Source organism: Mesocricetus auratus, unplaced genomic scaffold, assembly GCF_017639785.1.
Source record: "Mesocricetus auratus isolate SY011 unplaced genomic scaffold, BCM_Maur_2.0 Super-Scaffold_100011, whole genome shotgun sequence".
Lineage (NCBI taxonomy): Eukaryota > Metazoa > Chordata > Mammalia > Rodentia > Cricetidae > Mesocricetus > Mesocricetus auratus.
The window spans coordinates 44,309,887-44,332,981 of record NW_024429195.1 but is presented as its reverse complement, the minus strand read 5'-3'; the positions used below and the strand labels follow the sequence as shown (position 1 = coordinate 44,332,981).

At 53.1% G+C, this 23,095-nt stretch overlaps 1 protein-coding gene across 1 annotated transcript; it reads left to right on the top strand.

Annotated features, from left to right (window-relative positions):
* Positions 1-2,482: 2,482 nt before the first annotated feature.
* On the top strand, positions 2,483-22,265 carry Myo1a (myosin IA). Its single transcript, XM_005079741.4, has 28 exons — positions 2,483-2,696; positions 4,162-4,294; positions 4,390-4,505; positions 4,729-4,823; positions 6,526-6,630; positions 6,777-6,823; positions 6,946-7,009; positions 7,169-7,267; positions 9,980-10,083; positions 10,193-10,340; positions 11,451-11,569; positions 11,649-11,735; positions 12,699-12,764; positions 12,885-12,989; positions 15,047-15,109; positions 15,314-15,514; positions 15,648-15,874; positions 16,194-16,394; positions 16,560-16,653; positions 16,904-17,053; positions 17,147-17,215; positions 17,476-17,550; positions 19,596-19,730; positions 20,443-20,549; positions 20,982-21,114; positions 21,211-21,363; positions 21,523-21,650; positions 21,949-22,265. Exons 2-28 carry the CDS (start codon positions 4,181-4,183, stop codon positions 22,073-22,075), a joined length of 3,132 nt encoding a protein of 1,043 aa, XP_005079798.3. The 5' UTR covers positions 2,483-2,696; positions 4,162-4,180; the 3' UTR covers positions 22,076-22,265.
* The last annotated feature ends 830 nt before the right edge of the window (positions 22,266-23,095 follow it).

The window sequence follows — 23,095 nt, the reverse complement described above, 5'->3', positions numbered from 1 at the left end:
AAGCCAGGGCCAAAAGGACTGGAGTTTGTTTATTTTTGTCGTTCTGTCTGCTTCTTCAGAGTTACATAAGCAGTAAAAGTCCTACGTTTACTGTATAGTTGGGCTGCGACGGGCCATTCCCGAATCCTGTTCCTTTACATGGTGTGGAGTAGGCTTGTTTCCTTTTTCAGGGTGGATCATACTCGGGGACTCTGCTAGCCACAGGCTACCACTGGCTTCTTCACCCGTGGTGTATATAGGGACAGAGGAAAGTGATTAGGAGTCAGCTTAGTCTGGGAAGCAGGTGACTGCTGTATCAACCTGCTGCACTTCAGCATGGTGGGTACCGAAGTCCTAGCTGCATGTGTGCTCTATATTTGGTAAACCCAAGAGTGACCCCACTCTACATTTCCCCCCAGGGTTTTTCTAGTGTTTTTTACAGGGTGAAGGGCAGGGTCTCGAAATGCAACATGGGCTGGCCTGGAGCTCCCTGTGTAGACCAGGAGACCAGTTTCAAATTTGGAGAGATCTACCTGCCTCTGCCTTCCCAGTGCCAGGATTAAAAGTGTGTGCTGCCACACCCAGCCATGGACGTCTCTCATCTTAGCTCCTAGATTTACACCTCCAGGTATATAGGAGCCCACTGGCAGTCCCAGGCAGGTCAGCATGGTTGTAGCAGGAGCTGTAATATCGGGACCATTGTTTTAAAACCAAAGTGGCATCTTGTTTTAAAGCATGCAGTAGGCACATACACTTGTAGAGGAAGACAAGTCCCAAGTGTCTGCTGTCGCACCTGCTGTGTGGCCTGCATCCGAGAATGTAGCGAGGTGGTCGGGATAGATGACACAGAGACCGGTCGGTTGCTTTAAGAAAACTTTATCTTCCCAAGTCAGCTTAGGAGGAGACCCCAGTCCGCTTAGCAGAGCTCTCAGGAGAAGTCCCTCTAAGAAAAAGGAGCTTCCCTTTTTAAGGACTTTTGCCATTCATCTACATACCATTCTTTCCTCCTGGCTGGTGGTCTAATCTCCGGCCCCAGAATCGGGGAGACACCACAGGAAAACAGGAAGAGGCATCTAGCCGTAGGAGGTGTGAAAGGCATGGTATTTCAGTGAGCAAGCCCTTATCTCAGCCCTATGAAGAGCTTTAAAGCACTAAATTGTTTTTAGTAAACATTACACAGATGCCTGCTCCCAGGCCGAAGGGAAAGTGGGTTTCTGCTCAAGGTCTGGTGTCCCCACAGTCTGCAGACCTCTAGCACATAAGACCCAGGGTGTAGAGCCAACTGCGGAAGTTTGCAGCAATGTGGTCCTGGGAAAGTTTCTTACTCTAGGTCTGTCTCTGCTGGATCAGCAGTCACCCTGGCTCTGATACAACACTGCCCCACCCCCCATAACAGGAGATTGTTTTGATACCACCTCTGCTCAGCTTTCTCTCTGCCTTGCTTCCCTCCCTTCAAATAGATGTAGTAAATCAATAAATTACATAAGGGCAGGTTGGAAATGGAACTGCTGATGGAGCAGGCATATGCAGAGTGCTGTTGGAGCCGTAGAGCACGGACCTTGGACCAGGCAGCAAAAGCTCAGCTGGGAAACCAAGTCTCCTTTGTTAAGTGATGCAATCACCTAATTTTCTCTTTGTGCGTAATTCCAAGAGAAGAGAAGCAGGCAGAGGGGCATGCTGTCTTCAGAATTTTCTTGGGTGGGTGAAGAAGGCATGTTGGGAAATCGGATTTTATAAGCCTTTACTTGTCTGAGGAGACATTTTCTGCTGGACTAATGCCCAGGAAACAGCATCGCAGGGTCTTATTTGGAATTCTGCCACTGAGAAATGATTAAAACAGAAACCTCAGAACTTAGGCTGCAACCTTTGGTAGACAAGATCAGGAAGTGTGTTCTGTTCCTGGTTCCTGATGTGCTGGCTGTGGAGCCAGGGCACAGGTGTCCCACACATGTAAGCATGGTGTCTGCCTCTATATTTCCCACGGAGTGAAACATCTGCACTGCCTGCCTCACAGAGTGAAGCCACCCATGATGCGGGTGGCGGGTCCGTGACATGTGAGAGTCACACAGCTCAGACTTTAATCTGTGGGTCTCTATGACGAGGTCTCACCGGGAAGGGAAGTGGACAGGATTTGCAGTTTTGTCACTTGACCCTTCAGGAAACTGAGAATTCTGGGGCTCCCAGGAAGATAAAAAGATAGCTTTAAGAGAGGCACTGTTTCTCTGTGAGGAAGACAAGACCCCCCCACCTCCAGCCTGCTTTCACCCGTAGCAAAATCCCCAACTCTTTCTTGGAAAATCTTTTCCTTGGCTACAAATTCCGTTTCTTTTGCTCTTATTTCCAAATTCTTGGAATAGTGGGGCGTGAACTCTACTGGAGCCCCTCCACAAAAGCTGGGCAGACAGCCTTTCCCTCAACGAAAGGAGGCTGGTCTCCATGGGCATGTGAAGGGTTAAGAGAGCCACACCCTCAGCAGGAACAGCCCTGGACTTTGTGCTGAGCAGCCATCTCTGGCCTGAGTGGCACAGGGAGCCTGGACGAAAGGAGGCAGCACAGAGGAGGGTCAGACGGGGGACACCTGCTTCCCGGACACCATGGACAGCTCCTGTTAACTAAGACATCTCTCCACGCTTGGCATCTGTGGCTCATCCCCTACTGGGATTCCCCATCCCCATTCTCCAAGGGCCATCAAAGCACACCCTTGTTCTGGTGGAAGGGTAAGTCCTGCCTTGACCTGTCACCTTGGGTGCAACTTCTGGATCTGTTTCTGTTTCCCCTTTCTCGTCTCCGGTCATTCTTAATGCCTCTATTCAAACTTGAAGATGTGTGCTCTCCCTACCTCTGTCTCACACCCTTTCCTGCTAAGGGGCTTCAAAGACTCTGTCTGTCTGTGTGTGTGTGTGTGTATGTGTGTGTGTGTGTGTGTGTGTGGTGTGTATGTGTGTGGTGTGTGCGTGTGTTGAGATTGGATCTTACTTTTCACTTCAGGTTGGTGTGTAATTCACTGTGTAGCTCAGGTTGGCCTTAAACTTACTGCAATCCTCCCACTTGGCCTCCTGAATGTTGTGATTACAGGCACAAGCCATCATGCATGGCTATTTAGCCTTAATCTGAGATACATGGGATAATAAGTGCATCAACTTTATGGGCTATTGTAACTGCCCAGTCAGTGTTGAGAGCCATGCCTGGCCTGTGATGAATGCTGCATGTTTCCAAAGACTGCTGTTGTCAGTATTCATATTGCAGCCTAGGTATTTCGGAAGTTACTGGAGCTTGGGGAAAGCAGAATGGGGGTGGGGGTTCCTTCCTCGCCACTATTCCTGTTCTTCCTCTAGGTTCAGAGAGGCAGGACAGTGGGGGAATGTGTTATAGTCCTGCTTGGGAGTGGCACCGACCATTGAACCAATTCTGCCACCCCGCCTACTTGGTTTACATGCAGAGGGCCTGTTTCTTCCGGCAGAAACACCTGCCATAAGCCTGCTGTGTGCGGCCCAGCCCACAGTCCTCCCTCTAGAACTCCTCCTTGCCCGCTCTCACCAACTACTAAAGAATGGGGTGTGTCTCTTCAGCCAAAGTCCATGCCAGAAGATGATGGGAAGGGGCATAAAATCCGAAGATTTTACAATTGAGGACAGAGCAGGAGGGACAGCTACAGACCCCTTCCAGACAGGAAAACAAACCTGCTTCCGTGATTTATGGGGAGTTCCCATCTTTTGTGGAGGACTATCTGCATATATTCTTGAACTTGTCCAACGCCATCTAAAAATGAAGTTCACTGTAGTAATGACAGGGAAGAGGGATCTCTGGGGACAGGCATCATGAAGGGATTAGGTGACTGAAACAGGGGTTGGGGTTGAGTACAAGCAGTGGGCAAGCGGTCAGGGAGCTTTCCAGGGAGGGCACTTTCAGTACCTGGTGGAGGGACAAAGCTTGCCTCACACTTCCTTCAGCCCACTCTTTAAGCACAATTCTGCTCCCGTCACTACCTACTGATGCCATCCTTCCCCAGACGGGTGGACAAACGTGGGCCTATCTAATGGCCACCACACCCCTACCCATCAGTCAGAGGGTTCCTCCGCCTTCCTTGCTGGCCAGGCTGGCCCAGAGCCCTTTTGACTAGAGGGCTCTTGTAGACCCTTCTGCTCTCGTCTCCTCCCAGCAGTTTGCTGTGTTTATGCCTAGGATCCTCAACCGTCTTGACATGCCAGTCCTGGAAGGCTCCGTGGGAGTGGAGGACCTTGTCCTCCTGGAACCCCTGGATGAGGATTCTCTGATCAAAAACCTACAGCTTCGCTTTGAAAACAAGGAGATTTATGTGAGCTCACCATGGGTGCCAGATGGTGGGGTACCCAGAGGGTTCCGCTGTTCCTCCTGCCATGCTCATTTGCTTCAACCCCTTCCTGACCCCAGACCTACATTGGGAACGTGGTGATCTCAGTGAATCCCTACCAGCAGCTTCCCATCTATGGCCCAGAGTTCATTGCCAAATACCAGGATTACACTTTCTATGAGCTGAAACCCCACATGTGAGTAAAGAGACCCGAGGAGGCTGGCAAACTCGAGCTTGATGTCCATGAAGCATCTAAATTCCCCATCCCCTCCCCTAAAGGATGTTCTCCAGCATGCTTCCCAAGAGTCCTCCCAGGTCTGTCACTTCCACATGAAGGGGTGGGCGGACCTAGCGCTGGATGGAAAGATGCTGTCTTGGGCTGGATTCACATTAGTTGCTATCTATGTCCTTTCTGCAAGCTATGCTCTGGCAAATGTGGCCTACCAATCACTGAAGGATCGGGACCGGGACCAGTGTATCCTCATCACGGGGGAGAGTGGAGCTGGGAAGACAGGTGAGGTGGCATCTGCCTTGGGGGAACCAGGGGTCACATCTGGAAATGCTTCCTCCTCTCTCCAAGACAGGTCTGTTCCTGTCCTCAATCACCTACTTCCTCTTTAGCTTTTCTTTCTTCCTTTTTTAGGGATTTATTTATTTTACATGTATACCCGAGAGAGAGAGAGAGAGAGAGAGAGAGAGAGAGAGAGAGAGAGAGAGAGAGAGAGAGAGAGAGAGAGAGAGAGAGAATAGAGAGAGGAAGAATTTGCACCACATATGTGCAGGTGCCTGAAGAATCCAGTAGTCAGATCCTCTGGAACTGGAGTCCCAGGTGGTTGTGAGCCATCTATTGGGTGCTGAGAACTCAACCTAGGTCTTCTATGAGAGTAGCAGGTAACACTGGGTGTTGGTGGTGCACACCTTTAATCCCAGCACTTGGGAGGCAGAGGCAAGGGGAATCTCTGTGAGTTCAAGGCCAGCCTGGTCTACAGAGTGAGTTCCAGGACAGCCAGGGTTACATGGGGGCAGGCGGGGGTAGTGGTGGCAAGTGTTCTTAACCACTGAGCCATGTGTCCTGTTTTTCTTACTGCTGTGGTGCGAGGTGTCAGAGTTAGGGGTGTGAGCGGCTATGCCTGGCTGGGGACTCTGTGATCGTTAAGGGGTGTGAGCGGCTATGCCTGGCTGGGGACTCTGTGATCGTTAAGGGGTGTGAGGGGGTATGCCTGGCTGGGGACTCTGTGATAGTTAGGGGTGTGAGGGGGTATGCCCTGGCTGGGGACTCTGTGATAGTTAGGGGGGTGTGAGGGGGTATGCCCTGGCTGGGGACTCTGTGATCGTTAGGGGGTGTGAGCGGCTATGCCTGGCTGGGGACTCTGTGATCGTTAGGGGGTGTGAGGGGGTATGCCCTGGCTGGGGACTCTGTGATCGTTAGGGGGTGTGAGGGGGTATGCCCTGGCTGGGGACTCTGTGATCGTTAGGGGGGTGTGAGGGGGTATGCCTGGCTGGGGACTCTGTGATAGTTAGGGGGGTGTGAGCGGCTATGCCTGGCTGGGGACTCTGTGATAGTTAGGGGGGTGTGAGGGGGTATGCCTGGCTGGGGACTCTGTGATCGTTAGGGGGTGTGAGGGGGTATGCCTGGCTGGGGACTCTGTGATAGTTAGGGGGTGTGAGCGGCTATGCCTGGCTGGGGACTCTGTGATAGTTAGGGGGTGTGAGGGGGTATGCCCTGGCTGGGGACTCTGTGATCGTTAAGGGGTGTGAGCGGCTATGCCTGGCTGGGGACTCTGTGATAGTTAGGGGGGTGTGAGGGGGTATGCCTGGCTGGGGACTCTGTGATCGTTAGGGGGGTGTGAGGGGGTATGCCTGGCTGGGGACTCTGTGATAGTTAGGGGGTGTGAGCGGCTATGCCTGGCTGGGGACTCTGTGATAGTTAGGGGGGTGTGAGGGGGTATGCCCTGGCTGGGGACTCTGTGATCGTTAGGGGGGTGTGAGGGGGTATGCCTGGCTGGGGACTCTGTGATAGTTAGGGGGGTGTGAGGGGGTATGCCCTGGCTGGGGACTCTGTGATCGTTAGGGGGGTGTGAGGGGGTATGCCTGGCTGGGGACTCTGTGATAGTTAGGGGGGTGTGAGGGGGTATGCCCTGGCTGGGGACTCTGTGATCGTTAAGGGGTGTGAGCGGCTATGCCCTGGCTGGGGACTCAGAGCTTCTTGTGCACAGAGGCAAGTAAGCTGGTGATGTCCTACGTGGCTGCTGTCTGTGGAAAAGGCGAGCAGGTGAACTCAGTGAAGGAGCAGCTGCTTCAGTCAAACCCAGTGCTGGAGGGTGAGCACTCCGGCCCCTACTCTGTCCATCCCCCTGTCTCTGCCCCCACTCCAGTCCCTCCAACCTAGACATTGCTCCAAAAGTCACTGTTTCCCGTCACCGCAGGAGCTGCGGTCTCCTCACTCCCCCTTTCTTCATCTCCACAGCGTTTGGCAATGCCAAGACCATCCGCAATGACAACTCCTCGCGATTTGTGAGTGACCGCATGGGCTCAGGAGGAGTAGGGGGTGTGCTGAGAGAGCAGGGCGGTACAGACCCCTCCCCACAGGTGGTGAGAAGAGGAGAGCCAAGGCTTTCTCTGGTTTCTCTCTGAAGGGAAAATACATGGATATTGAGTTTGACTTCAAAGGCTCCCCCCTCGGCGGTGTCATCACAAACTGTATGTGTCCCCTCCCGCGGCTCTCCCGCCTGCCAACGCTGTTTCCCCAGGCAGAAACTCCCCAACCTTTGGGAATCACTGGGGCTCAGGGTAGAGTTAGAGCGATGTGTCATGTTGTCTCCTGGACTCTCATGAGGGTGTTTCCCCACGCTTTCCCAGATCTGCTGGAGAAATCCCGAGTGGTGAAGCAGCTCAAAGGAGAAAGGAACTTTCATATCTTCTACCAGCTCCTGGCCGGAGCAGATGCACAGCTGCTGAGTAAGTGTTCTTCCTGGACACACGGCGAAGCGCCCCAGCCTTGTCCTGTCCCCAAAGCACTAGACCCCTCTCCCGCCCTCCCTGAGCCCCGCCCATTTCTCCTTGCCTGCACTTCCTCTCCTGAAGCCCCGCCCATTTCTCCTTGCCTGCACTTCCTCTCTGGCCCTCCTCTGAAGCTCCGCCCATTTCTCCTAGCCTGCACTTCCTCTCCTGCCCTCCTCTGAAGCCCCGCCCATTTCTCCTAGCCTGCACTTCCTCTCCTGCCCTCCTCTGAAGCCCCGCCCATTTCTCCTTGCCTGCACTTCCTCTCCTGCCCTCCTCTGACGCTCCACCCATTTCTCCTTGCCTGCACTTCCTCTCCTGCCCTCCTCTGAAGCCCCGCCCATTTCTCCTTGCCTGCACTTCCTCTCCCGCCCTCCTCTGAAGCCCCGCCCATTTCTCCTTGCCTGCACTTCCTCTCCTGCCCTCCTCTGAAGCCCCGCCCATTTCTCCTTGCCTGCACTTCCTCTCCCGCCCTCCTCTGAAGCCCCGCCCATTTCTCCTTGCCTGCACTTCCTCTCCCGCCCTCCTCTGAAGCCCCGCCCATTTCTCCTTGCCTGCACTTCCTCTCCCGCCCTCCTCTGAAGCCCCGCCCATTTCTCCTTGCCTGCACTTCCTCTCCTGCCCTCCTCTGAAGCCCCGCCCATTTCTCCTTGCCTGCACTTCCTCTCCTGCCCTCCTCTGAAGCCCCGCCCATTTCTCCTTGCCTGCACTTCCCCCCAGAGCCTTATGACGGCTGGTGGAGGACGAGCCCTGTGACCGCTCTGTTCTTCGTCTTTGCTGGTGTGGATGGGCAGAGATTGGCTTCGTTGTCTTGTGGCTCTTCTCGTCCTTACCCTGCCTCATTCTGTTATGTAGAGAAGCAGGCAGGGTATGAGAGTGTTCAAGGCCCTCCAAGAGCTTTAGTGACAGCACCTAGGCTTACAAACCCGCCTCACCCAGGAGCTTCCAGGGTTTTTTGTCTTGTTTTGTTTTTTCCTCTAGACAGTTTCTCTAGGTAGCTCTGGCTGTCTTGAAACTCACTCTGTAGAGCAGGCTGGCCTTGAACTCACAGAGATCTACCTGCCTGTGTCTCCTGAAGGATTAAAGGTGTGCTCCACCACCATCACCCGGCAGTCCTCCTGGTTTTCTTTTCTTAGCTCTATAGAGGTTTCCTTCATTAATTCATCATTCATCAAGCGCCCCTTGAACACCTGCTCGGCATTACGTTAGGGTTTAGCAATAGAGCTGAAGGTCATCTAAGGACTCAGTCTTAGAGGGATGGCAGGCGTGGAGCAGACAGACTGCAGTGCAGTCTGATTGGTTCCAGGAAGCCTGTGCAGACACTGTAGCAGTGGACGGCATGAGTCCCCTTGTCTGTCCTGGGGAAGTGCCCACCACAGCCTGGGAACTGGGCTGGCCAGAGGTGGCTTCCGGTGAGCGTCACTGAGGGGTCAGGTGGGACTTTGCTGCTGACAAGTGTCTGTCTCTCAGTCCCCCTCCAGCTGTGAGAACCATGGAATCCTCACCCCTAGGGAGCCCCTCTTCCCTTCCCTGTTATTCTATGCTTGACTTTTGCATGGCTTTTTTCGGCTCCTTGAAATCTCTGTGGTTCAGGAGACCCCATGGGTCTGTCTTATCCTCCCCCTTCTTGACTTAATGGTCTTAATGCTGTTCAATTTGTATGACTCACAGGCACTAGGGTTTTGTTCTGGCTGTGTCCATACCTGTTAGTTTAAGTTGAGTCTGGGTAAATCTCCCTGGTTTTCTGACTCATTCTCTCTCTAGCTTCTCTTCCTTAGTAAGCTCTTCTTTTGGAGTCTGTGTGATGGAGGGAGCCCCCACTAATTCCAGCCTGATGTTCACTACTCTGATTCTCAGATCATTTGCATAAAATATAATTGACATGCCCCTAGTCTATGATCGGCCCAACTCTTCCCATCTTAGGGAAACAGCTTGAGGCATTGATTCATTTATTAAAATGAAAAAAATTCCTGTTTGCCAACACAGAACATGGAGAGGAAAAGTAGCCACAACACCCAAATCACTCATTTTGGGGGAAGACAGAAAAAAAATCAAAACCTAGCTCTCATGATGTGGGCTGGGAGAGTCTCATTTACCTCAGGAGAACACAAGAAAGCCATTCCGCTGTGCTGTCAGCACTGGAGAGAGCCTTCCAGAGGAGGCAGCAGGGCCAGGGACAGACGCGGGCTGTGCTCATACAGCATGGGGCGGTGAGGCTGCAGCAGCTAAGTCTTCTCCCTTCCTCCCCACCTTCTTGCCTGAGCAGGAGACAGGGCTTGCTTGGTTGTTTTCAATGTTTAGGTGGGAATAAAAACCAGTGAGGCTCTTGTGCATCTCTCCAGCAGGTATGAATGCCCAAACCCTAAAAAACACATTAAAAGTTAGTTTACCGGGGCTGGAGAGATGGCTCAATGGTTAAGAGCACTGGCTGCTGTTCCAGAGGAGCAGGGTTCAATTCCCAGCACCCACATGGCAGCTTACGACTCTGTATAACTCTACTTCCAGGGCTTCTGACACCTCACAGACATAAATGCAGGTCAAACACTAATGATCATAAAAAACTTAAAAATCACCGTCATGGAAATATATCAGCCCCATGCAATGGCTCAGGGCAAGGGCTGTGGGGTGACGGCGCGTGCCAACCCCTCCCCTCTGTGCTTGCCCTTACAGGGGCCCTGAAGCTTGAGCAGGATGCAAGCCACTACACCTATCTGAACCGGGAAGTGTCCAGAGTGCACAGCATGGATGACGCCTCCAACTTCAGGGATGTACAGGTGAGGGAGGTGGACTCCAGCCCTTCGGCCATCCTCTGAGCCCAGATTTGTGAATGGAGACACTGGGCTGGCCCCACTTGCTCAGATTACTTCCTGTTTTCTTCCCAAGAGTGCAATGTCAGTTATTGGGTTCTCGGAGGACGAGATCAGACAAGTGCTGGAGGTAACTGCTCTGGTGTTGAAGCTGGGGAATGTGGAGCTGGCAGATGAGTACCAGGCCAACGGGACACCAGCAAGTGGCATCCGTGATGGGAAAGGTTGGTGCCACCTTGTAGATGGAGGTTTTTTAAAGATTTATTTATTTATTACACATACAGTGTTCTGCCAGAAGAGGGCACCAGATTGAATTGTAGATGGTTGTGAGCCACCGTGTGGTTGCTGGGAATTGAACTCAGGACCTCTGGAAGAGCAGTCAGTGCTCTTAACCTCTGAGCCATCTCTCCAGCCCTAGATGGAGGTTTCTTGTCCCGCCTGTTCACACAGCTCCGTCAGCCCCAAATGAGCACACAGAGACTTATTTTAATTATTAAACTGTCAGCCGATGGCCAGGGCTTCTTATTGGCTAGCTCCATCTTAATTATTAACCAATTTCTATAAATCTATGTATTTCCACATGATCTTGGCTTACCAGTGAATGCCTGGACCTGTTACTCCTTTGGCAGCTACATGGCGTCTCTTTGAGGCCTCTCCTTATTTCCTAGTCCCTCCTATCTTCCTGTTTCTATTGGTCAAACAGTGTTTTATTCATCAACCAATAAGAGAAATGTATATACAGAAGGAAATCCCCCATTACCACCTTGCTGGAGCCCACTCTGAATCCCCTACCCTGAGTCCAGTTTCTGTACTACCTCCTGCATGATTGACTCTACTGACGCACTTGCATTCAGCTCTCCAAAGAGACTTCCCGATCACTCTACTGAAGCACTTTGGAATTAGCTTCTGAACGTGTTTTGGTTTTGATCTGCAACTCTCAGAGTCTTAGTGGAGTCCTCTGAGATACAGGGGCAATCTGGCCTGTTTCAGGAGATTCTCATACGAAAGTAGATAGGGCAGGCAGTTTGTCCCATTCCTCCTGGGTCAACCGCGGTGACTTCCCCAGCCACAGTGGGTTACTAGTCACCCAGGCCCCTCCCCACCGAGGCGAGGTTCCCTTTCTCGCCACTTTGTACTTCTCTTTTTTTATTTTTTGTTTTTCCAGACAGAGTTTCTCTACGGCTTTGGAGGCTGTCCTGGAACTCGCTCTTGTAGACGTGGCTGGTCTCGAACTCACAGAGATTCGCCTGCCTCTGCCTCCCGAGTGCTGGGATTAAAGGCGTGCACCACCAACGTCCGGCTCCGGGCTCACTTGTATTTCTTTGTCACTCTAGGTATCCGGGAGATTGGGGAGATGATGGGTTTGAGTTCAGTGGAACTAGAGAGAGCTTTGTGCTCAAGAACCATGGAGACAGCCAAAGAAAAGGTGGTCACGACGCTGAATGTCATGCAGGTAAGAGCCCTCCTGAAGAAGCTGACTTTGAAGCTGTCATGTGGCTGCCACATTAATGACACTGTGCCCCACACCCCAGGCTCAATATGCTCGCGATGCCCTGGCTAAGAATGTTTACAGCCGCCTCTTCGACTGGATAGTGGGTCGCATCAACGAGAGCATCAAGGTGAGAGACGCCCTTCCCCAAGGCCCGCTTCGCCTTGCCCTGGTTGCCAGCTCCGTTCTCTGGCGTCTGAGATACAGAGAGAGAGGAACGTGAAGAGGAAGGTACACTGCCTTCTAGGAGTTTGAGTCCCACATCCGGTCCAGCTATTTACTGGTCGTCACCTTCACAAAGATACTGAACCTTGCCAGTTTCCTAATTTGAGAGCAGCCACTAATGACTTTGAATGTCTGCCTGCTTCACAAGGGTTTTCTGTAGGCCAGAAGGTACACGGTTGCCATGTGATTCGGAAGTTCCACTCACATCAATACATATACAATTTAATTCTTTATGGCTGAATAAAAGCCACGTTGCATGTGCACTCTGCATTTCTTTACCATGCCTAGAATGCAGTGTTTCTCAACCTGTGGGTCGTGGCCTCTTTCGGGGGTGAACAACCCTTTCACGGGGGTTGCCTAAGACCATTGGAAAACACAGATATTTACATTATGATTATTAACAGTGGTGAATTTGCAGCTATGAAATAGCAATGAAAACAGCAGCGTTAGCCGGGCGTTGGTGGCGCACGCCTTTAATCCCAGCACTCGGGAGGCAGAGGCAGGCGGATCTCTGTGAGTTCGAGACCAGCCTGGACTACCGAGCGAGTTCCAGGACAGGCTCCAAAACAATACAGAGAAACCCTGTCTCAAAAAAACAAAACAAAACAAACAACAACAAAAAAAAGAAAACAGCAGCATTAGGAGGGTGAGTCACTCTTGTTGTCACAGGAACCATCATGAAATCCATTTGCATCTGCCCTTTAGTCCTTCCTCCCTCTCTGCCCATCCTGCAGGAGATGCAGGAGATGCAGGAGGGCGCCACAGCTCCTCCTTGGTCAAGCTTACCATAGTTCTCTTTGTCCCTTCTAACCCTATCCACCTGGCGCGCCCAGGGGCCATTCCTCATATGTGTCCCCCTCTTCTGCAGGTGGACACCGGGGAAAAGAGAAAGGTTATGGGGGTGCTGGATATCTACGGATTCGAGATCCTGGAGGTGAGAGCATCGGTCACCTCGGCAGCCTGCTTCCCCATCCAAGGGGACAGGATCACAGGGGGTGAGCGTGAGGCCACGAGGGGAAGGGTCTGAGGTAAGCCACCGTCCTTTCCCTCGTAGGACAATAGCTTTGAGCAGTTCGTGATCAACTACTGCAACGAGAAACTGCAGCAGGTGTTCATAGAGCTGACCTTGAAGGAGGAGCAGGAAGAGTACAGGAGAGAAGTAAGTCGCGCCTCCTTTCCCTGCTAAGGGGCTTCCAGATGTGTGCTGTCTTCCTGATCACAGTGTCCTTCTAATTGTCCCCAGATGGGGACACGAAGGACAAAACGTTTCCCTCTCACAGCTGGCATTCGGCATTTCTAACTCACCCGGCCTTCCACTCCAGGCCAGCCAGTCAGGGACAGATGGATGGGTGTGTGTAGAGAGTCCTGATGAGAGTGAAGTGACAGCTGTGCGTGGCCTGTGGCAGACTGCAGGACAAATCGAGAAGGGGCATTTCTCCTGGGCTCCGCACCCTGCACGTCCCTTTCCTTTCCGTTGCCTTCCCTAACATGTCAGGTCCTTTGCCTTCCGGGGCGCTGGGTGATGTTGCTGTCTGCTGTTAGAGCTGCATTATTCCAGAGTGACTCACAGACGTGCCCTGTGGTGGCGGATTTCCACACCCCTTCTCTGACTCAGTGTAAACCCCTGCATCCCATGGCTAGGTGCTAGAAAAGTTCTCTGATTAAGCCAATCATCTTCCAAGGGTGAGTGAGTGAGTTAGCGAGCAGAGTCTCACTCCTTAAACCCTTCCAAGAGACGCTCCCTGTGTGCTCTCAAGAGCTGGTCTCTACAGCAGGGCTTCTGATTTCCCGCTACAATGCATGGAAGACTCTTAAAATGATCAAAGGTGAACATCCCTATATTTCAAAATTCAAAAAACTTTTAAAAGTAGGTAAATAAAAGTCTCCTTTCGCCTCTTTCCCTAAATGCTCATTTTTCCTCCCCACAAAGACCAGAAGGTCTTTTACCTGTTTATAAGCAATTATGTAAATGGACTTTTTAAAATGTGTATAACACATATAAAAGTCAGTAAGTACACTCTTCTATACTTGTCATCACTTAGCAAGGTAATCCTTTTTATGGCTGTGTGGTATGGCAAAGATGCCATATTTCACTTAGCCCGTTGGGAAAGGTATTTGGGGAAGAAGTAGGAAGGCAACTTTACTGAGTGTGAGTCTCTTTACTCTAAGAAACTGTGAGGGAAGGGGCAAAGGCTTGTGTGCCATAGTCTACATTTGGGTATATGGCTCCCCCGAGTGGTCTGGCCCTTGGGAAGGATTACAGCAGCTTCCTGTAAACGTGATGTTCAGGGAGAACGCAAAGCAGACAGCAAGCCTTGCTTTAAAAACTATATGGTCTAAAATAGGTGCTTATCCATAGTTATTTATCTGTGTGTGTGTGTGTGTGTATGTGTGTGTGCTGTGTGCGTGTATGCTGTGTGTGTGTGTGTGTATGTGTGTGTGTGCTGTGTGTGTGTGTGTGTGTGTGACAGACTTTATATGGAGGTTGGAGGACAGACTAAAGAAGTTGATTCTCTCCCTCAAGCACGTGCACCCTGAGAATAGAACTCAGGTCATCAGACTTGGCAATGGCGCATTTACCCACTGAGACATCTCAGCCCTGGATCAATAGTGTTTGAAGTGTGGTCCTGGGAGGGAAGCAGCCACACCCCTGGGGGCAGGCTGGAAATGTCAGCTCCTGGGTGCACCCCAGACACGCTGAGTTGGAAATTGAGTGTAGGAGGAGCAGTCTGTGTTTTAGCAAGTGCATGGTGAGCGCTGTCCAACTAAAACCACAGGTGTGGATCTTTGAAGCGGCATCAGATTGACTTTGTTGTGGGTAACAGTTCATGCTCTCTAGACGTTTTGATTGCGTTAGTGCACTGTAGCTATTCCTCTTCCCCGTGTGTGTGGATCCTGCTCGACTCCCATTCTGCGGTGAGCGCAGGCCCACCCTACACCGGACACATGTTTCCCTCCCGGCTGCACCATCTCAGGTCTTTGGCATTGGCTCTGGTTTCTCTCATGTGCCTACCCAGTCCCCGAGACACACACACAAATTCTCCACCAACCTGGGAGGGTTGGGTTGTGAACTGAATCAAACCAAGGTCCTCCCCGAGTGACAGGGCTTTCAGAAGTTCCCTCCGGGGAGGGGGGGGGGTTAAAGGAGCTGGGTCTGGCAAGCACTTTGGAGATTCCCCGGGACTTGTTTCTGTAACTGATGTCTCCCTTTGCCAGGGCATCCCATGGACAGAGGTGGAGTACTTTGACAACAGCATCATCTGTAACCTCATTGAACATGTGAGTGGCTGTTCTCTCAACCCTGGGACCTCCCTCTCCAGACTGCCTGAGCATCCTCCCTCCCCTGTCCCCCCTCCACTTGGTGAGGATGACAAAAAAGAGGGAGAAGGACAGGAGGGGGTTGAGTTGAGGGGACAGCAGTGATGATGTGGACATCTTGAAGGACCATGTCAAGTTTACACTGATCTTGTCCCCTTGACCCAGAGTCAGCGAGGCATCCTGGCCATGCTGGATGAGGAGTGCCTGAGACCTGGGGTAGTCAGCGACTCCACTTTCCTGGCAAAGCTGAACCACCTCTTCTCTAAGCACAATCATTACGAGAGCAAAGTCACCCAGAACGCCCAGCGCCAGTATGACCACACCATGGGTCTTGGCTGCTTCCGCATCTGCCACTATGCGGGCAAGGTGATACAGTAGGGCTGGGTGGCAGCCGAAGGCAGAGGCCGGTATGGAAGGGAGAGCCGGGAGCGCTTCTCAGTGAGGTCCAAGCGCCCTGAAGAAGGCCCTGGGGCCTGAACCAGCACCGGCTCCTCTGCAGGTCACGTACAACGTGAACGGCTTCATCGACAAGAATAACGACCTGCTCTTCCGAGACCTATCCCAGACAATGTGGAAGGCCAAGCATCCCCTGCTTCGGTCCTTGTTCCCAGAGGGTAATCCCAAGGAAGCATCTCTCAAACGTCCCCCGACCGCTGGGACCCAGTTTAAGAATTCGGTGGCCATACTCATGAAGAACCTATATTCTAAGAACCCCAACTACATCAGGTGAAAAGCTGGGCACAGTGGGGAGCACCCTTTGTGTGGGGCGGGGAGCACGCCTGTGTTGGGGAGTCTCTGGCATAGGGTTCTGGGGGCTCTCTCCTCGTGGAAGAAGGGGTCAGATGAGGAGCTAGCTGAACATGCTGTGGCTGATGCTCAGGGTGGCGTCAGAAGAGAGAGGGACTGGAGAGGCCAGGAGGGTCTCCTTTCACTTCTACTGAAACCGCGTCTCAGGGATTGTGGGGGGCAGGCACTCCAGGACCAGGGTGGCATCCTTGGCATGGAGTCTGCTCCTGAGCCTGTGTCTTCCCAACTTCCTGACCAGGTGCATAAAGCCCAACAACCAGCAACAGAAAGGAAGGTTCTCCTCAGAGCTGGCTGTGGTCCAGGCTCGATACCTGGGGCTGCTGGAGAACGTTCGGGTGCGCAGGGCTGGCTATGCCCACCGCCAGGTCTACAAGCCCTTCCTGGAAAGGTACCGCTTGCTGAGTCGCAGCACCTGGCCTCACTGGAATGGGGGAGACCGGTAAGACCAGCAGGGAGAGAGAGGCTGAGCAAATCTTCTGAAGAGGGTGGATGGCTTCTTGGGGGAATGACGCTTCTCCTTGCAAGGCCTCGAGGGCTAGGGGAGGTGTGGATGAGGACTCTGCCTGACAGGGCTCTCCACAGTCTCCCCCATCTGCCCCTGTAGGGAAGGTGTGGAGAAGGTCCTGGAGTCCGTGGCTGTGTCTTCAGAGGAGTTCGCCTATGGGAAGACTAAGATCTTTATCAGAAGCCCCAAGACTGTGAGTCAGGAAGTGGGGGGCGGCATTTGGTGGAATGTGGAGCTGTGAGGGGCTCCCCTGAGAGAGGGTAGCGGGAAAGGCAGCGTCCGGTGCAGGACTAGGTGGCGCACAAGGAAGAAACTGGGAACTGAGTGCTGACCTTCCCTGCCCTAAGCTAGGAGCTCACCATGGGGCCTGGCCCGGCTGTAGTAGACACTAAAAGATGGTGAGGCAGGTTGGGGAGCTCCGTCCCTCTTTGCCTCCACCCCAGCTTTTCCACCTGGAGGAACAAAGGCGCCTGAGGCTTCATCAGCTGGCCACCCTCATACAGAAGGTCTACCGCGGCTGGCGCTGCCGAACCTACTACCAGCAGATGCGCAAGAGTCAGATTCTCATCTCCGCTTGGTTCCGGGGCAACAAGGTGCCATGCCCAAGCACCACCCTGGTCACTCCTGCTGTGGGGATGTGTGGGTTAGGGCGTGGCTTTGTTTTAACAGTGCTGTGTTTCCTACAGCAAAGGAGGCACTATGAGAAGATGAAGGCATCAGCGATGCTGATCCAGGCTTTTGTGAGAGGTTGGAAGGTAAGGCTGAGCGGAGGAGGCCGTCAGGGTATACACCCGCCGTGTTGTGACACTGAGATCGCCCTCCTGCTCTGGCCTATCTGGGAGATGGGTGTACAGGTCTGGGTGTGTTTCTGCCTTTATCTGTTGGTGACTCTGAATAATTTTTCCTGTTACAAATCTCAGCCTCTGCTTATCAATTTTTCTGACTCTGCTTGGGTTGAAAACCAATAGCAGAGCCTCTGTCTGGTGCTGACATCTTCCTCACACATCCCTTCTAGGCCCGCAAGAATTATCGAAAATACTTCCGCTCAGGTGCTGCCCTCACCTTGTCAAATTTTATCTATGCAAGCATCGTAAGTGTCGGGGCTAAGGCGTGAGTCTGGCGGAGGAGTTGGGACAGTCTTGGGGGAGCATGGGGAGGTGGTTGGTTCCAAGCTTTCCCTCGGAGCGTCTTCACTCTATGAGATAGAGCAGTCATATACTGGGAGCAGGCTCTGGCGTCTGTGGCCACAACTACATCAGGCATCCCTTGGCTCATGCTGCGTGCATCCAGGGCCAAGGGAGAGTCCTGGTATTCCCATCTGAGCCGAGAATACAGACCTGGAGAGAGACAGGCTGGGGAGTTGGCCTTGTTAAGGAAGTAAGTGGGTAATGAGGACACAGGATTAACTAGCCTGACCTCTAAGACCCATTTGGAGGTCAACGGAATCACATCTCCCTCCTGTCTCCTCTGGATGCCCATAGACATGGGGAGGGGCATGTTTGGAAGGCTCTGACAGAGTCTGCCTCCGGCTGAGGATGGCTTCCAGCAGGACGTTGGTTAGATAGTGGTGGCACTTCCCAGAGGATATAGTGAAAGCCACAGGGGGAACAGTGCCAGTGAAGCCTTGGATAAAAGCCAGACAAGATGAGAACACAGGAGCCTCAGGCTGAGGGCTGCAGGATGGACGGCATACCTGACCTTAGGCAACTGCGCTTGTTAGTCTTTAGGACCCTCGCCAAGGATGCTCAGCTGAGCTTGAAGTGCCTTCCTTTGGCACGCCTCTTTGTCATCCTAAAGCTGGAATGCTTGACCACGGAGGGGTGGAGTTCTGAAGCTGAGGCCTCCTGGCATCCTCTGCCTTTCTTCCCCCCTCCTTCTCCCTGACCCCATGCTAGCCTGGCCTGCTGGACAGGCTCAACCATGCCCTGTCTCTTCCCGTAGTACGTGCTGTTTCTCTAGACACCGAGGTCTGTGATCTGATTTTGCACTTACCTCCTGACAGCCCGTCCCTTCTTTCAACTTCTCTCTCATCTGCACTTTGTCCGGCAGCTGCTGAACATCACCTGAGGGCTGTGTGGGTCAGTAAATCACACCCTGAGAATCCTGGGTCATTGGTTCTCTCAACGCTTCCAGCACTAACAATGCGCTACAGTCTTTCCATGCTTAACTCCAAGGCCCTCTGCTCTCCCTAACTTGACAGGTTAAAAACTAAGACCTGGGCCAGGTGTGGTGATATATACCTTTAATTCCAGCACTTGGGATGTAGAGGCAGGCCAATCTCTGTGAATTGGAGATCAGCTTGGTCTACATAGCAAGTGCCAGGCCAAGCCAGAGCTACATAGTGACAATCTCAAAAAACAAAACAAAACAAACTAAGCCTTAGGGAGCTGAGTAATTTGCCCCAGGCCCTGTAGCTGATGAATGGTAAAGTATTTGATTTCTGATCTAGCCACTGCCTAAGATTGTCTTTCTAACAGAAGTTTTGGCAGCCCCTGGCTCTAGGCAGGCTTAGACTCTGGAGATGCTGATAAAGCAAGCCCTGGGTAACTCTACAGTGGCTGGAAGGGTGGTGTGGAAGATGCTGGGTAGTATGGGAGGGCTTCGAGCTGCGGCTCACACACTGGAGAGAATCCCGGTGGGCGGAGCTGAACCATCAGATCAGCTGAGTGTCCTTTAGCGTGCCAAGAAGGAAGGGCTGTGGCAGGAGCCTTTCTGGTTGGAGTACTGGGGGCCCAGGGGCTTCTGGGGCAGCACTGGCCTCCAAGTGGAGGGTTTGAATGCCAGGGTGAGTTGCCAGGCACCGTTGATTAGAGAGCAGGGCAGATGTAATGTCCATCCAATCACCAACACAGAGAATAGCCCCAACTGTAGATCCCTGTGACCTGGGAGACAGAGGAGCAATATGTAGAGACTAGCTTCGATGCTGGTCACCCGACCTCGCTGCCCTAGGTGTCAGGTCCTCTCGCCCCGTGGCTTTCTATTTCTGTTCCTAATTCCCACAGCACAGTCTCACCGACAGAGACCCAGGAGACAATTCTGCCTCACGTCTTCTGCTCTGCTCGTGTGTCTCAGGAGGAGGCACCTGAAAGTGGCTCCTCTCATGACCCCATTCCTAAGACTCTGCCTTCCCTGCAGGCACAGAAATTTTTCCTGGATCTGAAGAAGAACTTGCCATCCACCAAAGTCTTGGACAGCACATGGCCAGCTGCCCCTTACAAGTGCTTCACCTCAGCCAATCAGGAGCTGAAGCGTCTCTTCTACCAGTGGAAGGTGAGGTCGTGTGACCCCTCCCCTTATCTCCTCCTCGTTCCTTTTCCTTTACTGTGGTAAAATGCACACAGGCAGCATCTATCGTGTTCCCATCTCTGGTGCTGGAGCTCTAGTGACACGTGCGTCCAGGCTGCTGCAAGCCTTTGCTGCCACTCTCCTTTTGTCCTTTGCCCTTTAGCCTGACCTCCCTCCCTGTAATCCGTCTACTTTCTGTTTCCGTTTTTGGTTTTTCAAGACAGGTTTCTCTGTGGCTTTGGAGCCTGTCCTGGCACTTGCTCTGTAGCCCAGGCTGGCCTCGAACTCACAGAGATCCGCCTGCCTCTGCCTCCCGAGTGCTGGGATTAAAGGCGTGCGCCACCAACGCCCAGTCATTTTACTTTCTGTTTCGATGACTTTGGCTTTTGTAGGAAACTCCTGTAGGCGGCAACCACACAATATTTATCCTTTTCCTGTCTACCCTACTTCACATCACTGTGATCTGTTTTCTTGTTCCAGGAAATGCAGCAGGGTTCCCATGTGGGTCGAGCCTGGTCCTGTGCTCTCATGGACTTATATTTGCTAGTGTCCACTTTGTCTTCAACACCCTTCAGCTTCCTGTTTCCCTCACTGGTCCTCCAGGCCCCTTTCCTGTGTCTCTGTGATTTCCCTCCTGCTGTTTTCACCTCCCTCGCCTGGCTTCCACCTCAGTGATCCCAGCTTTCTTCCCCCGCAGTGCAAGAAGTTCCGAGATCAGCTGTCCCCGAAGCAGGTGCAGATGCTGAGGGAGAAGCTCTGTGCCAGCGAGCTGCTCAAGGGCAAGAAGGCTTGCTACCCTCAGAGGTGAGGGCCTGCAGACGCCATTGCTGCCACGTGGCGCCTCTCAAGCCTGAGCCTGCGAGGCCTGGAGATGCCTGTCAGTGCTCTCCTTAACGTCTCTGACCCAGCAGGCATGGGAGGGAGACACTGTGGTGTCGATGGTGTTGGTCCTGGGCCATCTCAATGGATTACTGAAACAAGAGATGGGGGAGAAGGGGCATGGCCCTGGGGAGGTGAGCAGGGCCTCGTCCTCACTGCCCTGGGGAGGTGAGCAGGGCCTCGTCCTCACTGCCCTGGGGAGGTGAGCAGGGCCTCGTCCTCACTGCACACCTGGGGAGGTGAGCAGGGCCTCGCTGGTCCTCACTGCCCTGGGGGGGTGAGCAGGGCCTCGTCCTCACTGCCCTGGGGAGGTGAGCAGGGCCTCGTCCTCACTGCGCAACTCTTGTGTGGCCTCAGTGTCCCCATTCCGTTCCGCGGTGATTACATTGGGCTGCAGGGGAACCCCAAGCTGCAGAAGCTGAAGGGCAAGGAGGACGGGCCCGTCCTGGTGGCAGACACAGTGAAGAAAGTCAACCGTGGCAATGGCAAGGTAAAGAGCCTTTGCGCCCCACAGTGACACATGTCCTGCCCAGTGGTGGGGATGAGTGACAATGTCTGTCCTTGCTATTTCCTGTGTCCTCTCTAGACATCTGCCCGGATTCTCCTCCTCACCAAGCGTCACGTGATCCTCACAGATGCCAAGAAGTCCCAGGCCCAAATTGTCATTGGGCTGGAGAATGTGACAGGGGTGTCAGTCACCAGCCTCCAGGATGGGCTCTTTGGCTTGCACCTGAGTGAGGTACCTGGGCTACATGGGCGAGGTTCCCCGGAGTCGGCATCCTAGCCCAGGTGGACTGGATACGCTAGCGCGAAATGCGCTGAGGGTCTTTGACGTCCGTCAGGCTGCTCCCAAGGAAAAGAAATACTAACCTCTACCATGTTTCCCCCTCTTCCTCAGATGTCATCGGCAGACTCCAAGGGGGACATCCTGCTGATCAGCGACCATGTGGTTGAGCTGCTGACAAAGATGTACCAAGCTGTCCTGGACGCCACAGAGAAGCAGCTCTCTGTCGCGGTGACTGAGAAGTAAGGCCAAGAGCTGGTGACGAGGGACGGCTAGGGACAGATGACCGGACTACTGGTCATTGTGACCGGGAAATTCGTGTAATCAGAAAGCCAAGCAGACTGCGTGAGGGCAGGGCGTGGAGGTTTCTTCTCCGTGGCCCCCACCTCCCTCCCTCCCCACTGAGCTCCGTGCACCAGGCTCTCTCAGGCCTTGAGTCATCGCATGGGTGGGGGGTGCTGTGTGCGCTCTAGGGAAGAGCAGGCAGGGCTGAGGGGATGGAGGCCTTAGCTTCGGTCTCTCTGTTTCCTCTCCCTCCAGGTTCTCAGTGAAGTTCAAGGAGAGCAGTGTGGCTGTCCAGGTCGTCCAGGGCCCCAGCGGGAGTGGGAACAGCAAGCTGGTTTGCAAGAAGAAGGGGAGTCATTCCATGGAGGTGACTGTGCGGTGAGGAGGGCGGGGCCTCCTCTTGGAGACGCAGAACTTTTGTCCACCTCTTCTGATCCTGAGGCGGGGCTTAGAGTTGAAGGGCCCTTGGAGATGGCCTTTCTGTTCCCTGGACCTTCCCAGAATACTTTTCCAGATGTGGCGTTCTAGCTCCGGCTGGTTTATCCACTAATAAATCATGTGTCTTAAAAAGGTCTGGGCAGTGTTGGTGGGTCCATGTCATCTCCTTGTTCTGTTGAATATACTTTTTATTTACTTGACTCTGATTTTTACCCAGTTATACTTGAACCCTCCACCCCCACTCCCATGCCATGTACCCCTTAGGCTCCTGGGAACCAGATAGAACAGACAATAAGGAAAAGAAGGGGAATTGTCCCCGGCCTCCTTGACCGGCTGAGCTCTGGAGGAGTTTAGAGAGACTGGGGTGGGGGTGTAGGAGCCCGGGATGGGGCTCAGGTGGCAGGTGGCCAATGAGCTGATTCATTAAATGTGTCCCTGAGGGAAGACTTGAGGATGCCTGCCTTGGAGACTAGGTTCCTTGGAGATGTCGCCTGAAAAAGAAGCCCAAGGCTACAGGGTCCGTGCAAGCTGAGGCAAACTGGGGTACGTGGGGGCCCTGCTCCCAGGATATCTGTCATCCTTTACCCCAGAGACAGACTGTATCCACCTGCCTCCCAGGAAACCTCTTCCTCTCTCTGCCCCGGGGATGCCAAGCTGCCGCTAATCACACAGCTGGTGGCCCTTGACAGGGGCAGACTTCTCCTTTCCTCTTGTCCTCCTTAATTTTGTGTCCCAGTCATTATTTTTTCTCGTCTCGGACTGTCAAGCCGCCTCACTGCCTGGGTTTGTGTGGCTTTGACAGCGCTAATCTGTAAAGTCTTTTAGTGAGCTATCGCTCCTTGCTCGCTGTCCTCAGAGAAGGGCCTGCCTCACCCTCCTGTCCTGTGCACATAGCACTGAAATTTAGATCTGTACCCAGGGAGAGACTAGGGAGAGCTGCATTGTCTCCGGATGCCTCTCCCTC